General features: G+C 35.4%; 1 protein-coding gene across 11 annotated transcripts in view; it reads left to right on the top strand.

Annotated features, from left to right (window-relative positions):
- The window catches only part of HDAC9 (histone deacetylase 9), a 938,649-nt gene extending 922,751 nt beyond the window's left edge, over positions 1 to 15,898 (top strand). For all 11 annotated transcript variants that reach the window (XR_009260421.1, XM_058724883.1, XM_058724881.1 and 8 more), the window contains one exon: positions 9,601 to 15,898. Coding sequence is in view for 10 of the 11 variants with exons in the window: in XM_058724883.1 (XP_058580866.1) it covers positions 9,601 to 9,640 (40 nt within the window). In the remaining variant the exon portion in view is untranslated. The remainder of the gene's footprint in view (positions 1 to 9,600) is intronic.
- The last annotated feature ends 494 nt before the right edge of the window (positions 15,899 to 16,392 follow it).

Below are 16,392 nucleotides of genomic sequence, written 5' to 3'. Positions count from 1 at the left end.
ATTAAATAAAGACAATACCACCTCCACTGAAAGCTATGTATGTGAAAAGGGAAATACTATAAATTATCACAGTGGCAGATGTAAATAATACAGTTCTTCTGTAATTGTTCAACACTTTACAGTGTATAAAGCATGTTCTCTTAAATTACATCCCTGAGGGCAAGTCAAGGAATATTTCAGTTTTAAAGAGAAAATTGAGACTCCACAAATGTTGACTTGCTCAAAGTTAAATTTTAGAAAGTGGTAGAGCTGGGACTTAAGCACAGAGCATTTGCCTTGAAATCCAGGAGATTCTACAACTTTCTATGCTACTAACACTATCTCTGTGCAGCAAGACACAGAGAGAATTGGTTAGTTATGTGGATGCATATTTGATTCAGTAGAAGGTGGGGATTAGTAAGTGGACTATTTTCAAAAAAGTGGTTAGTATGAAATAATTTTTTTTTTTTTTACTTTAGAGAGAAAGTGCATGAGTCGAGGAGACAGAGAGAGGGAGAGAGAGAGAGGGAGAGAGAATCTTAAGCAGGACTCACACTTGGTGCAGAGCTAGACATGGGGCTTGATCCCACAACTCTGGGATCATGGACCTGAGCCGAAATCAAGAGTTGGACATTCAACTGACTAAGCCACCCAGGTGCCCCAAAGAATGAAATGATTTTGAAGGGAGGAAAGAGAAGCATCTGTTCATGTCCTCAGAGTTTAGGCTGGACATGTATGTATCTGAAGAATGCACAGATCATCCACAAAGAATAGATATGTGTTACTTACATCTGTGACCCATGGAATGTTTTCTCTCTATACTATTGTCTCTGAAATTCCAGCCATAATTGAGTCCTGGGTATGGGGGGAAAGATCATCTTATTGTAGATTTGGGTTAGAAATAGGAAAATTCAGGTTGGGGGAATGATGTCACTATTATGGGAGAGCAGAGACCTGAGCTTTTTTCCCCCAACAAAGATCAATAATTGGATACCCGTCCACGAACAAAAACAGCTCTGGGAGAGCTTAGTAGTCTACTCACAAACTTTAGCAGAACAGTGGAACAGAAAACCTGAGAATAACCACATAAAAAGGGAATGAAGAACAGCTTCATTTTGCCTGAGTCATCCATTCTCCAGACTGACACTACTCAGCACCAGGAGGGCCTCAGCTAGAAAGTGTTCCCCTTGCTGGGAAGAGGAGAGTGGGATGAGTGACCAGCATCCCCACCCTTTTGGGACACTGCAGAAAGGACCTACTTCAGTTTCACCCCACCCAGAGAACTGGCAAAGCTGAGACATATAGAGATGGCCTGGAACAAGGAAGAAGTGTGGGCACAACCAGTATCAGAAATGCAATGGGAGTGATCGTGGTTCCCAGTGACATGCTCTGCAGGGAACCCAGTAGCTTTTACTGCTGAAGAAACCAATGTCCAAAACAGCTCCTTCAGACCCCCTGGAGATTTTACACCAGGTTTTTACCCGAGAGGTTTTCATGTTCATGTTATCTAGTTTCCCAGGTCTCTCCTCATTTCTTCCCTCTGTCCCCCATGCCTCTGCAGCCTGGGATTTATACTGGCAGCCAGCCCCAGCTTCTGTGGCTGCACCAGTGCAAGACACCAACCTGGACCCCTGCCATTGATCCACCACCATGCACAGACTCAGGGATAGCCCCTCCAGCTGTGCACCAGCACGCTGCTGGCCTGACTCCCATCACCAGCCTCCACTGCCATTTGTGCACCCATAGCAAGACCCTGCAGCCATGGGAGTCCATTCTGACAGTCATGGCCCCCACAACTGGCAGAGAACAGGATTCAGCCCTATCTTCTGTCTCTGGCCTGAACTCTTGAGCCCAGGTGCAGCTAGGCCCTCCAACTCTGTACCTGCACACTCCTGGCCAACTCACTAGCTTCAACTGCCAGTTTATACCTATGGTGAGACCTTGCAGCCACAGGAGCATACTCCAAAAGTCAAGGCCCACAAAGTTTCATGTAGGCCCACATCTAAACCTGACTCAAACCCAGTGATTTGAACCATTGGGCTCAACTGCATCTAACCCCTTCAGCTGTGTACTTGCACCCCACTAACCTGAATCCCAGCATTGGCCTCCACTGCTATGCCCCTGGGAAGGCCTTGTAATCACAGGAGTGATTATGAATTATTGGAATCTCAGTAGAAGAAGGTGACAGAAAGTTTTTTTAAAGTAATAATGGCTTAAGGTGCCTGGGTGGTTCATTCAGTTGAGAGTCCAAATCAGTTTCTGCTCAGGTCGTGATCTCGTGGTTTGTGGGATCAAACACCACGTCAGGCTCTGCACTGACATTGTGGAGCCTGCTTGGGATTATCTCTATCCCTCTCTCCTGCCCCTTCCACCCTCAAAATTAATAAACTTAAAAAATACAAAGTAGTAATGGCTGACCTTCCCAAACGTGAGGAAAGATTTAGATACCTGGGTTCATGAGACTAATAGGTCAGCTCAAAATTCCAATACAAAATTATATTCTTGGGGGTGCCTGAGTGGCTCAGTCAGCTAAGTGTCCAACTGATTTCAGCTCTGATCATGATCTCGTGGTAGTGAGATTCTCTTTCTCCATCTCTTTCTCCCCCTCTCCCCACTCATGTGTGTGCACTCTCTCTCTCTGTCTCTCTCTCGCCACAAAACAAAACCAAAAAAAAAAAAAAAAGACCTCTGTAAGACACATTATAATAAAACTCTCTAAATCAAAGACAAAGAGAAATTTAAAAGTATCAAGAAAAAAAAATTATCTCATACTAGGGAACTTCAGTAAAGATATCAGTGGTTTTCTCAGCAAAAACCTTGTAAGCCAGGAAAGAGTGGGGTAATATATTCAAATGCTGAAAATAAAAAACTGTCAACCAGGATAGTTTATTTAGCAGAGTGGTCCTTCAGAAATGAAGGTGAGATAAATTTTTTTCCAAACAAACAGAGGCTGAGTAAATTCATCACACAACACCTGCCTTAGAAGAAATGCTGAAAGTAGTTCTTATAAGCTGAAGAGAAAGAATGACACTGAATAACTTGAAAACATGAAAATATTCTGTATACTAGTAAAGGTAAGAATACAGTCAGAATCAGAATGTTCTAATACTGTAATATGATGTTGTATTAACCACTTTAGTGTAAGAGTTAAAGGGCAAAAGTATTAAAAATAACTATAGGTACAATAATTTCTTAACAGATACATAGTATAAAAAGATGTAAAGTGTGACATAAAAAGCGTAAAATGTAGGGAGGAGGAGTAAAAGGGTAGAATTTTGCATGTGAGCAAAGTTAAGTTGTTATCAGATTAAATAGACTGTTATATGTACAAGATGTTTCAAGTAGGCCTCAGACTAACCACAAAACAAAAAGCTATAGTAGGTACACATGAGATAAAGAGAATGGAATCAAAGTATACCACTAAGAAGAAATATCAATTCAAAGTGAAGACATCAAGAAAGGAAGAAAGGAACAAAGGGACTACAAAACAGCTAGAAAGCAATTAACAAAACGGTAAGTTCTTAGTTATCAACAATTATTTTAAATGTAAATGGATTAGATTCTTCAATCAAAAGGCATAGCATGGCTAAGTGAATTTAAACAAACAATTCCATCTACATACTGCCTATAAAAGACTACTTTAGCTTTAAGGACAAACATAGGCTCAGAGCCAAAGAATGGAAAAGACACTTCATGCAAATGGAAACACAGAATAGAGCAGGAGTAGCAATATGTATGTAACAAAAAATAAATTTTGAGTCTAAAACTGTAATAAGAGGCAAAGGTCATTATATGTTGATAAGTAGGTCAGCTTATCAAGAGGATATAATTATAAATATATGCCACCAACATTGTAACACCTAAATAAATTGAGCAAATACTAATGGATCTGAAGGGAGTAATATACAACAATACAATAATAGTAGGTGACTTCAGTACTCCACTTTCTACAATGGTTACATCATTCAGAGAGAAAATCAGTAAGAAAATATTGGACTTGAGCTACACTTTACAGCAAATGGATCTAACAAACATAAACAGAACATTTCATCCAATAGCAGGAAAATATACATTTTTGCTCAAGTGAACAAGGATCATTCTCCAGGACAAATCAAATGTTATGTCACAATACAAGTCTTAGCAAATTTTAAGACTGAAATTATACCAAGTATGTTTTCTGACCACAATGGTATGAAACTCCGAACCAATTGCAGGGGGAAACCTGGAAAATTCACAAATATATGGAAATTTTAACACACTCTTGAACTAATTGATCAAGGATGAAATCAAAAGAAAATCAAAAAATGTCTTGAAATAAATATCTTGAAGCAAACAAAAATGGAAACAGAATATACCAAAAGTTATGGGATAAAGGAAAAGCAGTGTTAAGAAGCAAATTTGCAACAGTAAATGCCTCAATAAATAAATAATCTCAAAACACCCAAATTTACATCTTAAGGAACTTCTAGAAAAAAAACAAACTAAGCCCAAAGTTGCTAGAAGAAAGTACATAACAAAAATCACAGCAGAAATAAATGAAATAGAGAATAGAAAAACAATAGGAAAGATCAACAAACTTAAGAGTTGATTCTTTGAAAACTAAAAAGGTTGACAAACCTTTAGCTAGACTTACCAAGAAAGAAGACTCAAATAATAAAATTATTAATGAAAGGGGATACAACTAATACCATATAAATACAAGTGGCATAAGAAACTACTATGAACAGTTATATGCCAACAAATTGGATAACCTACAAGAAATTAATAAATTCCTAGCAATATACAATATACCAACACTGAATCATGAAGAAATAGAAAATCTGAACAGACCAATAATGAGTAAGGAGATTGGATCAGTAATCAAAAACCTCTCAAACAAAATTCCAGTCCCAGATGGTTTCACTGGTGAATTCTTCTAAACCTTTAAAGAAGAATTAACAACAGTTCTCAAACTTGTCCAAAAAAATCGAAAAGAAGAGAATACTCTCAAACTTCTCTTAATATAGCCCATATTGCCTCAATATCACAGTCAGATACTACAAGGATTCTACAAAAAAGGAAAATTATAGGCCAACACCCCTGATGAACATTGATGTGAAAATCCTCAACAAAATACCAAGTAATTTCAACTACACATTTAAAAGATAATACAACATCATCAAGTGGAATTTATCCCTAGGATGGTTCAACAAATGCAAATCAATCACCATGATATACCACATTAATAGAATGGAGGGTAGAAATCATATGATTCTCTCAATAAGTGCAGGGAAAACAACTGACAACATTTAACATCCTTTCATAATGAAAACTCTCAACAAATTAGGTATAGAAGGAACATACCTCAACATAATAAAGGCCATATGACAGACCCACAGCTAACATCATACTCAACAGTAAAAGTTGAATACTGTCCCTCTAAGATCAGAAACTACATAAGGGTACCTATTCTCACCACTCCTATTCTACATTGTACTGGAAGTCCTACCAAGAGCAATTAGGGAAGAAAAAGATACAAAAGGCATCCAAACAAGAAAAGAAGAAGTAAAATTATCTCTGTTTGCTAGTTGCAGAATACAAAATAAGATCTATATACCAAAAAGAAGACTCTGATGAAAGAAACTGAAAATGACACAAAGAAGATTTAACTGTTTGGAAGTGTCCATACACCAAAGTCATCTATAGAGTCAATGAAATTCCTATCAGAATTCCAATGGCATTTTCCAAAAAAATAGAAGAAAAAAAATCCTCAAATTCATATGGAATGACAAAAGACCCTGTATAGCCAAAACAATCTTGAGAAAGAACAAAGCTGGAAGCATCACATATGCTGAGTTAAAACTGTTCAAAGCTGTAGTAGTCAAAACAGTATGGCACTGTCATAAAAGCAAACATAAACCAATGAAACAAAACTGACAGCCCAGAAATAAACCCTCACATATACAGTCAACTAATATTACCAAGGGAGCCAAGAATATTCAAAGGGGAAATAATCTCTTCAGTAAATGGTATTGAGAAAACTGGACATTCCCATGAAAAAGAATGAAATTGGACCCTATCGTACACCACTCACAAAAATTAACTTGAAGTGGATTAAAGACTTACATGAAGACCTGAAACTATAAACATAGTTATAGTTTAGAAAAAAAATAAGGAAAAAAGCTTCTTTGGTCTTTTGCAATGAATTTTTTGGATATGACAAAAAGAAGAAAAAGCAACAAAAGCAAAAATATAAACATGTGTAACTACATCAACCTAAAAGTTTTGCACAGCAAAAGAAACAATCAACAAAATGAAAAAGCAACCTATGATATAGAAAATATTTGCAAACACATGTATATATGTGATATGGTATATTTGCAAATCATGATACATATATAAGGGGTTGATATTCAAAATATATATGGAACTCATACAATTCAATGGCAAAAAGTAATAATTTGATTACAAAATGGACAAAGGACCAGAACAGATATTTTTCTAAAGAAAACATACAGATGGCCAGCAGGTATATGAAAAGATGTTCAACATCATTAATCATTAGGGAAATGCAAATCAAAACCACAATGAGATACCATTTTACGTCAGTTAAAATGGCTAGCATGAGAAAGACAAGAGATAATAAATGTTAGTGATGGAGATTGCTCAATAAATTAAAAATAGAACTACCATGTGATGCAGCAACCTCACTACGGGGTATATAATCCAGAGGAAACAAAATCAGTATCCTGAAGAAATATCTGCACTCTCATGTTCATTGCAGCATTGCTCACTACAGCCAAGACAAGGAAACAACCTAACACCTGTCTCCATTGATGGATGAATGGATAAAGAAAATGTGGTATAAACTTCCAATGGAATATTATTCAGCCATAAAAGAGATTCAACATGAGTGAACCTGAGGGCATTAGGCTAAGTGACATAAGGCAGACAAAGATAAATACTCATTTGTATGATCTTACCTATATGTGAAATCTAAACCTATTGAACTCAGTATGTATATAAGATGATGGATTCTTTTTTTTTTAATGTTTATTTTTGAGACAGAGAAAGAGCAAGAGTAGGGGAGAGACAGAAAGAGAGGGAGACACAGAATCCGAAGCAGGCTCCAGGCTCCGAGCTGTCAACACAGAGCCCGATGCGGGACTTGAACCCATGAACTGTGAGATCATGACCTGAGCTGAAGTCGGACACTCAACCAACTGAGCCACCCAGGCACCCCAGATGATGGATGTTAACTAAACCTATTATGATAATCATTTCACAATATATGTAAGCCAAACCATCATACTGTACACCTTAAACTTATTCAATTATATATATATCAATTATTTCTCAGTAAAACTGGAAAAAGTCCACGTTGAACTGATAGAAACAGAGAATAGATTGTTAGTTACCAGGGGCTGGGAGTTGGGGGAAATGGGACAATGTTGGTCAAAGGGTACACACTTTTCATTTATAAGATGAATCAATTCCAAGGATGTAATGTAAGGCAAGGTGACTATAATTAACAGTAATGTATGCGTGAAAGTTGCTATGAGATTAAATCTTGAATGTTCTTGCCATAACAACAACCAGATGGTACTTACATGAAGTGAAAGATGTGTGTTTGTGGTAAACATTTTGCAATATATTTGTGTATCGAGTCATCACATTCTACACCTTAAACTTATACAATGTTGTATGTCAGTTGGATCTCAATAAAGCTAAAAAAAAAAATAGGAAAACTCAGTTTCCATTAGAGTTTTCTTCTCAGCATGCTGATAATTTTAGTTTGGAAAGATTTTGATAGAGTATGACTCATTTAAATAGTTTTTTTTAATCTTATATAACAATGCTAAATGCTTTCTCACAACCTCCTTATCCAGTATACTCTTGGACAGGCTATAACTTCCTAAGAAATGATTTTTTTTTTTAGTACTCACGTGGACTGATTTGGCACCCCTTTAGGAAATGTCAAATAATGAATATCGTATATTTCTCATGCTTTAGAGGATGCATTAAAATCCTTTTTATTACCATCTCACTGATATTATAAAAACACTAAGTTAAAATGGCAACTACTTGGGGCACCTGGGTGGCTCAGTCGGTTAAGTGTCCGACTTTAGCTCAGGTCACGATCTCTCGGTTCATGAACTGGAGCCCCATGCCGGGCTCTGTGTTGACAGCGGAGCCTGGAGTCTGCTTCAATTCTATGTCTCCCTCTCTCTGCCCCTCTCCTGCTCGCTCGCTCTCTCTCTCTCTCTCTCTCTCTCTCTCTCTGTCTCTCAAAAATAAATAAACGCTAAAAAAAATTTTTAATGGCAACTACTTTATTTATAGATGCATAGAAATCTTGATTTATTTTCCTTATAAATGTATAAAACAACATGGCTAAATAGTTCATTTGTCTTCAGGAGCAGCTTTGTTTTAAACATAGCATTTTTTTTTTCCATTATGAAAGTAACTCATAGAATCATGGCAAGTATAAACTATATGAAAAAAAATGAAAACCACCTATCTATTACTGCACCATCCAAAGAGAACCATCATCCAAATATTATTTCCATAGTTTCCTGTGGTGGCATAGGCATAACTCTGTATCTCTGAGCCATTCACACAATTGTATGCATATGTTAGATGACAAAGGGACAGATCCAAAGTATTAAATAACTAATGTCTCATAGTGTTTATTGTTTACAAGTCAAGTTTGTATCTTTTTTTTAACCTTACCTAATTCTGTAAGGAGCATTTTTTCCCTCTGGTTTTGAACCTGAAGCCACTGCTTCATGGAAGTGCACCACCATTAGCAGTTAAAACATTAGCAAATCACAGAGCTCAGACTCAAACTCACTTCTCTCGGCATCTCAAATCCCAGTAGTCTTCCTCAACAATCCAACTACCTCATGTATTTGGATTTCTCCTACGATCTGTCCTTTTGACTAAATTAAAAATCATTCTAAAAGTTTGCCTTAAAACACCCTCAGAGTGTTACTAAATTAAGTTTAAATATCAAGTATAAATTTCCAAGCAATTAGTTTTGGTTTTGCCTGAGCAGAACACCCCACAGATGATGCCGAATAAAAACTATTTACACACTTCCATAGAGCATTTCTTGTAAAAATGTTGGGTCTGTAGCAGCAATTTACTAATCAAATTCAGAATTTGATTTGAAATGCCTCCGGCAGGCAGCCAATCCAGTTATGAAAGAACAGAAGCAAAAACTAGAGCCCTGGTGAGTCTCCTCCAGAAGCTAGATGGGTCCTTTGCTCTCATTAGCAAACTGGTTCCATAGGAAATCATTGTGATTGCTCCTAAAATAAAATATTGTAGTTAATTTTTTCAATAAATTATTGGACTGTACTAGACACAAAACATGTACATTTCAGAATCTAGACTTATAAAATATTTTGACATGTTTTAATATAAACAGGAACATTTCCAATGATTGCTTGGATCGAAAATGTTTTTCCACTTGACATTTGTTTATACTTCCTAGGAAAGAAACTCTATTTATGGATAACTGAATAACACAAATAAACATTAGAGAGAGCTGAAAAATCAGCTTTGATTATGCATGAAAATCTACAATGTCATTGTGTACTCTTATGCCGTATTCTGATTGCCTGTTTATTTTTACAGAACTGCTGGTGAGCCTATGGAAGAGGAGCCAGCCTTGTGAAGTGCCAAGCACACCCTCCCCCACTATATTTCCTGTGTGTGACATCATTGTGTATCCCCCCACCCAGCACCCTCAGACATGTCTTGTCTGCTGCCTGGGTGGCACAGATTCGATGTAACATAAACACTGGGCACAAAATTCTGAACAGCAGCTTCACTTGTTCTTTGGATGGACTTGAAAGGGCATTAAAGATTCCTTAAACATAACCGTTGTGATTCTAAAGTTACAGTAAACCATGATTGGAAGAAACTGCTTCCAGCATACTTTTAATATGCTGAGTGACCCACTCCCACGCCCAAAGTTTAAACTAGTAACATCCAGTACAGCATTAGATACTGTTAATTATGGATGCTACAACAGCCAGCAAAATTTTGGGCAAAACCTAAGAAATACTCATTCCTGACATTCTGATCAGTTTTTTTTACATAATTTTTGTCAGTCTTAAATTGCTTACAGGATTTGCTTTTGGGTATGAACAGATAGCAGTTCTTGACCTATTGCGGGGGGGGGGGGTTGTTTTGTTTTGTTTTGTTGTTTTTTTGGCCTTTAACACATGGTTCAACTCTTACTCGTAAGAGTTCAAGATGGAGGAACTGGGGTGAGGCTTTGTTCAATGGAATAAACCATGCTGTCTCTCAAAGTCCAAATGCCAAAGGATCTTCACAAACTGTATGTAATGGTGCAATGTTTTATGTCACATTTCTTGAGAAAAATAACCCTATTTCCCTAACCTCCCTCTGTGTGTTCTCACACATGGGAGATTTGCAACTGTATTTGAGGATGAGGTCTTCCATCTGCCTCCTACATCCCTTGCTCTAATGATAGTCACTTCAAGCATATGCTCCATAGAGGATGGTCTTACTTTGTTCCAAATCTATCAAGAACTTGGTTCTCTTTTTATTTTATTTCCTCCATCACATCCATTCTTTTTACCTTTCATCCCTCCTTCCTATAGAAAAGCTAAAGATTACCCATAATTTTCCCAATTACTTAGGAGCTTTGAGTCTTTCTTTCTTTCTTTGATTCTTTCTTTCTTTCTTTCTTTCATTTATTATTTTATTTTATTTTATTTTATTTTATTTTATTTTATTTTATTTTATTTTTATTTTTCAGATTAACAGTTGTTTGGCCTGATGTGTTCTTTTAACTCTGACACCACTGAGGTGAAGGAATGCTACTGAATTTTCTAGATCTTTGAAATGTGTTAATGAAGGCATTGCCTATTTGAAGTCACCTTGAATTGAGTTAACCATGAAGTTGTGCCTTCCTGTGGGGAGGGGGGGAACAAAAATACGCTTAACCTTCATACATGTTACTTTAATGTCAAAGGCTAAAAATAAAGGACATTTATTTCTGAGAATAAAAGCAATTTACTAAATATAAGTAGGTTATACCCTACCTCCCAAAATTTTATTTCAATGTATAACTCAAACACCTAAAGACACTGATGTAGAATACCTCGCAGTATTTAATGTCTGACAATGCTTTTGAAAGAGTTGATGTTTCTTTTTATATATTTTCCTAAGTCAAAGGATATATTAAAGCCATAAGTGAAGATTGTCATGCTTTTATTCAGAAATCTGAAAGAAACCTTAATTAAAACAAGGTTTTAGGAAAGGCCATGATATGAAAGATATAAAACAATATGGTTTTAGTTAAAGAGGACTCTAACCTGTAAATCAAAGATGAAAGATCTCACTCAAGTAGAATTATATAACTCCCTTTTGTTATACAGTCAGACCATATTTTTCATGCATTTGGTTTTTTTTTAGGATTACCATTTTAATTTTAAAGACTTTTATTACATATACAAAAATGGCTCAATACTTGGTTTAACATCTTAGAAATTTGAGACACCCTTTGAAATAGGAAATCTGAAATGGAATGTAACTCAGTATTAGGTAAAAATTAGTTTTAGTGCATAAGGGTAAGGTCAATCTAGATTCACAATAATAATGAATTTTTGTTAAAAAATCATATTTTCAGAGAAATTGATGCCAATCATATTTGCTAGCTATTGCAATTTTTCTGTAATTGCTTGAGGAGACTTACTTACAGAAAACCAAATAGTGGAGCCAAAGGCTTTAACAAAAAAAAAAAAAAAAGACACCTCTCCCCCTTAAAAAGAAAGTTATGTCATATTTTAATTGGAAACATAATTGTGACTTTCTAAACTCAGCTTCATAATTACAAATCTCAGTTATTACTTTCAGTCTTCCCAGATATTTTTTAGATGTTGAGTAAGAAAATGAAACAGTATAGTGCAAGAATACTAATTTACTAACATTTCCTATAATAATTTTGCCACATATTTAATATACACAGCCATCAGTATGATAAAGCCAAATTACTAGGACACCTCCATGGTTATTTAGATTTACAACATGACACATTAATGAGTTAATCACACATTCTTCTGTGTGGTACCCAATTGGTTGCAGTTAGGGTCTTTAGGATGCATGGAGAGGGAGATAAGGTAGGGAGAAGACTAATCACAGCTGAATGTAGTTGTAAGAAGAGACTGCAAGTGCTTTTTGATTATACCCTTACAAGCTCTAGTGTAGTCCTCAGGGACCGAATGGAGGCTTTTTGAGAACATCAACACTTCTTTTGAAATAGACCAGCACTTTTTGAAAGGGTAGTTTCACTTGGTAATAGTTTTCTCCACTTATACATTTAATTTTATTGCTCATAATAGTAAGAGATTATTAGAACTACTCTCTCTCTCTTTGTGAAGTTTAAATACATAAGCTTTCTCACAATCTAATAGATCACATACATGATGAGTAAAAATGATGACTTTTGAGAAATCAACTAGCAAATAATTCTAGGACTTTAATAATATTTGATAATAAGTACAAAAGGAAAGTTAATTTTCTCAATTATATAGTACAACCCAGTGTCTGAAAAACAGACAATTTTATTAGGATAATAAATAAAATGGACCTCAAATGGTAATAGAGGCTATTTAATTATTGCTTACTAAATGGGAAGAACATTTTGAGATGAAATATTTTGAAATATTTTTAAACATATTTACAACATCAATATTAGAGGTAGAAATAAGCTTTTGAGAAAAACAGAGATACACAGGAAAAACTATTACAAATCACATTTCCATTACCAATCATAAGAACTGAAATCTTGCCTTCAGTTTTGACTATAACCCTTTGCAAGACTCTCATAAACCTCTCACTGAGGACATAGCAGAGGAACCTACCTGGCTGGCAACTCTTGATCTTGGGGTTTTAAGTTCAAGCCACATGTTGGGTATAGAGATTACTTAAAACCTTTAAAAAACAGGCAAACAAACAGTGGATTTGAAAGCAGGACGTCTCCTCACACAATTTCAGAAACTATGGGGCTGGTCTCTCCTAACAATTTAGTACTCTTATATTTCCAAAGGTCATTCATAAAGCTTTGTGGATTTACTGGGTTTCTTTACAGACTCCATATGGAAGTAAAATAGAATGACCATGAAGACAGTCTCCTGGGAGAAAATTTCAGTCAGCACTTTCACACTTCTTTTTTATGGCAGCATCTATGTTTAGGACAGTTTATTTAAATATTTCTTAGTATTTATCTTTTGAAAGTTTATACTCAGTTTGTCTCAGTGAAAGTATTAAATGTCTAATAGCCACAAAACAAACAAACCAAAGGTTTTTATCTTAAAAGCAATTCATTCTGAGCTTCAAATAACCACTCTGTCAGAGTTTGACATTGTCATTTCTAGTGGCATCTATCTTAACATTCTTTTCCTGCTTCAGGAATGAAATCACTAGACTAGCAGAGAAAATATGAAAAAAAATAAGAAATAGGGGAAAACACCGATTCAACTCCATACCATAAAGAGGGCGTTTTCACCTCCAAAAGAAATGAAAACCAGATGATCTAAAACTAAGAAATGGGGGCATTTTATTGTTGTCTTCAGAACTGATCATCAGCATGGTCGTTATCTTCATCAAATACCTCTTGTGTTCCCAAAGGGCACAATTACATTTTGGTCTCCAACAGTATTTTATACTATTTACTGCCTTTTGAATGAAGTATTACGAGTATTATTACGTCACCTAAATCAACACCGTCACTAAAATATGTGCCTATGCGTGACTTCTTTTCCCGGTCATATTTACATTGAAAATCATAGCCCTTGCATCTTAACACCTTGCTTTTCCTTCATCAAATGCTTTATGAAACAAAACATGCTTGTCATGTGGTCCAGAGTATAAATTGTGTAGATGAACATGGGATACAGGACTCTAGAACTTGATTTCTCCAAATCAGCGGCAGCCTTTTTTTTTTTTTTTTTTAATGATATACATGGCTAGTTTTATATAATGGTTTATGCAACAACTGAGTCAGTTAAAATATGCTTGAAATAGCTGGGTCAGACAGTTGAAACTTAGACTATTGACCTGGAGCTTTTTGGACTTGATCTTACTGATTGAGTAATGGAGTTGTAACAATTTCTCAAACCATCTTCTCTCTCTCTCTCTCTCTCTCTTTTTTTCTAACCATCTTAATTCTCTAACTGGAATGTTTAGCAAATACATGGTGAATTCACCATACCGTGCCAGTCTTTCTAACCAATAATTTCCTTTTACCCTTCTCTCCTTCCATTGTCCAACTGCCAATGCCAAATTGCCATATCTAAACTATCAGGGTAATTTCTTAAATTTCTGTGTTTAGTAAGTAGAAACAACGTTGGCAACTTATTTTCTGAGACACCACTAGGTATACTTTGATTCATGCCAATTTATACAAACACTTTACTAGATACTCTTTTATCTTCCTTTTTATCTCTTCCTTTTCAGGAACCACTTGACTTTTTTTCTACTCTTATTTTAAAAGGTAGATCCAGTTATTGTGTTTTGGCCTACAATTTTGGACCTGGCACTTTGTTTTATTAATGCAGAATTTTTTCTTTTGTGTCAAATATAGTTTTCCACCATTATTGCTACTGCCTAATTGTGTCATGCTCATTATCACATAGAGAAGATTGTACATATACTTTTCTTGCCCTTTGGATGATGTATTTATGATTCAGACTCATCGGCATAAACTCTAACCTGAAGAAAAAATGGCTGAAGAGTAATTTTAAATCCATATAATTTGGAAATAAGATATTTCCAGACTATTCAAAGAAAATTGGACTTCTTTTATTTTTCTGTTTGGGCCTTAGGCACATTAGAGGCGAATGTTGCAACATCAAATAAAATAAGGAGGATCAAATTTTTTGTGGGACAATGTAGTCATGTCCTTTAGGCTTCATTGTGGTGCCCTTTCTTGGAGTTGGCATTTTATGACACTTGACAGAGATCTTGCAGCAATTTCAGGCTATTGCTTTTATTAACTTAAAATTGAGTAGGAATGAAGTAATAAACAACTTGGGAATTAAGAATTCTAAGATCTGAGGAGGAATCACACTTCCTTGGGTATGAAAAAATTGTTTTTAGATAAAAGTCTCCATATGCTTTTTCTAAATTTTAAGTTTCTCAAACTTTTTCTAGATAAGCAATGTCAGTGTCTTATCTCCACAACAGCTGGGTTATATAAAATTGCCCTTTCAGTGGTTGCTAGGCATAAGAAGCATTCTGTTACAAGTGAATGACCATTTTGTGGATTATAGCCTCATCAGTTTTTTGTCATTTGAAAGCAAATATCCTGATATTTTTAAACAAAGTGGGCAGAGCAGGCAGGAAACCAATATTTATTACTCTCATGATTAAACACTTTAGACCAGGCTTGTTGATGTGTATGCCAATAATCTGGAGTTTCTGGCTTTGTGTAAAATTAAAATGTCTTTTCTATTGTGGTCTGATATCTGTTTCTGTAATAAGATCAGTTTGTTGTCCTCTGTGCACCAGTGGTTTTGCCCTTAATTTTTTTGGCTAGCGTTCACCAAAATCTGTCATCCAGAGCTGCTGAGAAAAATACATGTTGCCAAACTTCTTTTCTTAAAATTGTGCTGCCAGTGATATTTTCCCAGATGTGAAAAATAATTATCTAATAAAGGATTAATACCTAATAACAATACCATTGTTGAACATGCTCCTGGAATGTTTACCTTCTTTCTGATTCCTTTTTTTGTATTTGAAAATACTGAATGGGTAATTCAATGGTGTGTTCCAAATTGTCTATGTTGTTAATGTTGTGATTCTCTTTCGAAGAGGATAAAAGATCCCCTTTTGTCTTGTGTTTTCTACTGAATTAGATTTCCTCTAGTCCTAGTGTGAATAAAAGCTATTTGAAATAAAACCGTTATTTGTCAAATATTTATTGAGTAAATAAAATATAGTTATAAATTACTGTGTTCCACTTTCAAAAAGTGAAAGGGTTCTTTGCAAATAAATTCCTTTATAATGTGAGAATTAACAAAAGAAGAAAAAGGTAGGTTAAAAGTAGTAGTGTTTGAATGGAATGTGCTGATCAGGATAAAAAATAACAGTAGCTAATACTGGTTATCCCAAACTTGTACCTGTTACTCTACTGAGCACTGTACCATAATTACAGTATTCTCACATGAACCCCTACATCATGTATTAAGACTCCCATTCACAGATAAATCATGGAACATGAAAAGATTAACTCATTTACTTACCCATTGTTACAGATAGTAAGAGATAGGCTTAAATCCTTATCTACATCTGCGTCCAAATGGCATACATGATATGACAAAAAGAGTAGACAAAAAGCATTTTGTAACTGTAAAACTATGACTAACATTCAGAATAGACTATATGCTCAGTCTT

This window comes from Neofelis nebulosa, chromosome 4 (assembly GCF_028018385.1).
Source record: "Neofelis nebulosa isolate mNeoNeb1 chromosome 4, mNeoNeb1.pri, whole genome shotgun sequence".
NCBI lineage: Eukaryota > Metazoa > Chordata > Mammalia > Carnivora > Felidae > Neofelis > Neofelis nebulosa.
The sequence above is the reverse complement of the archived record's forward strand: the minus strand, read 5'-3'. Positions and strand labels throughout refer to the sequence as shown.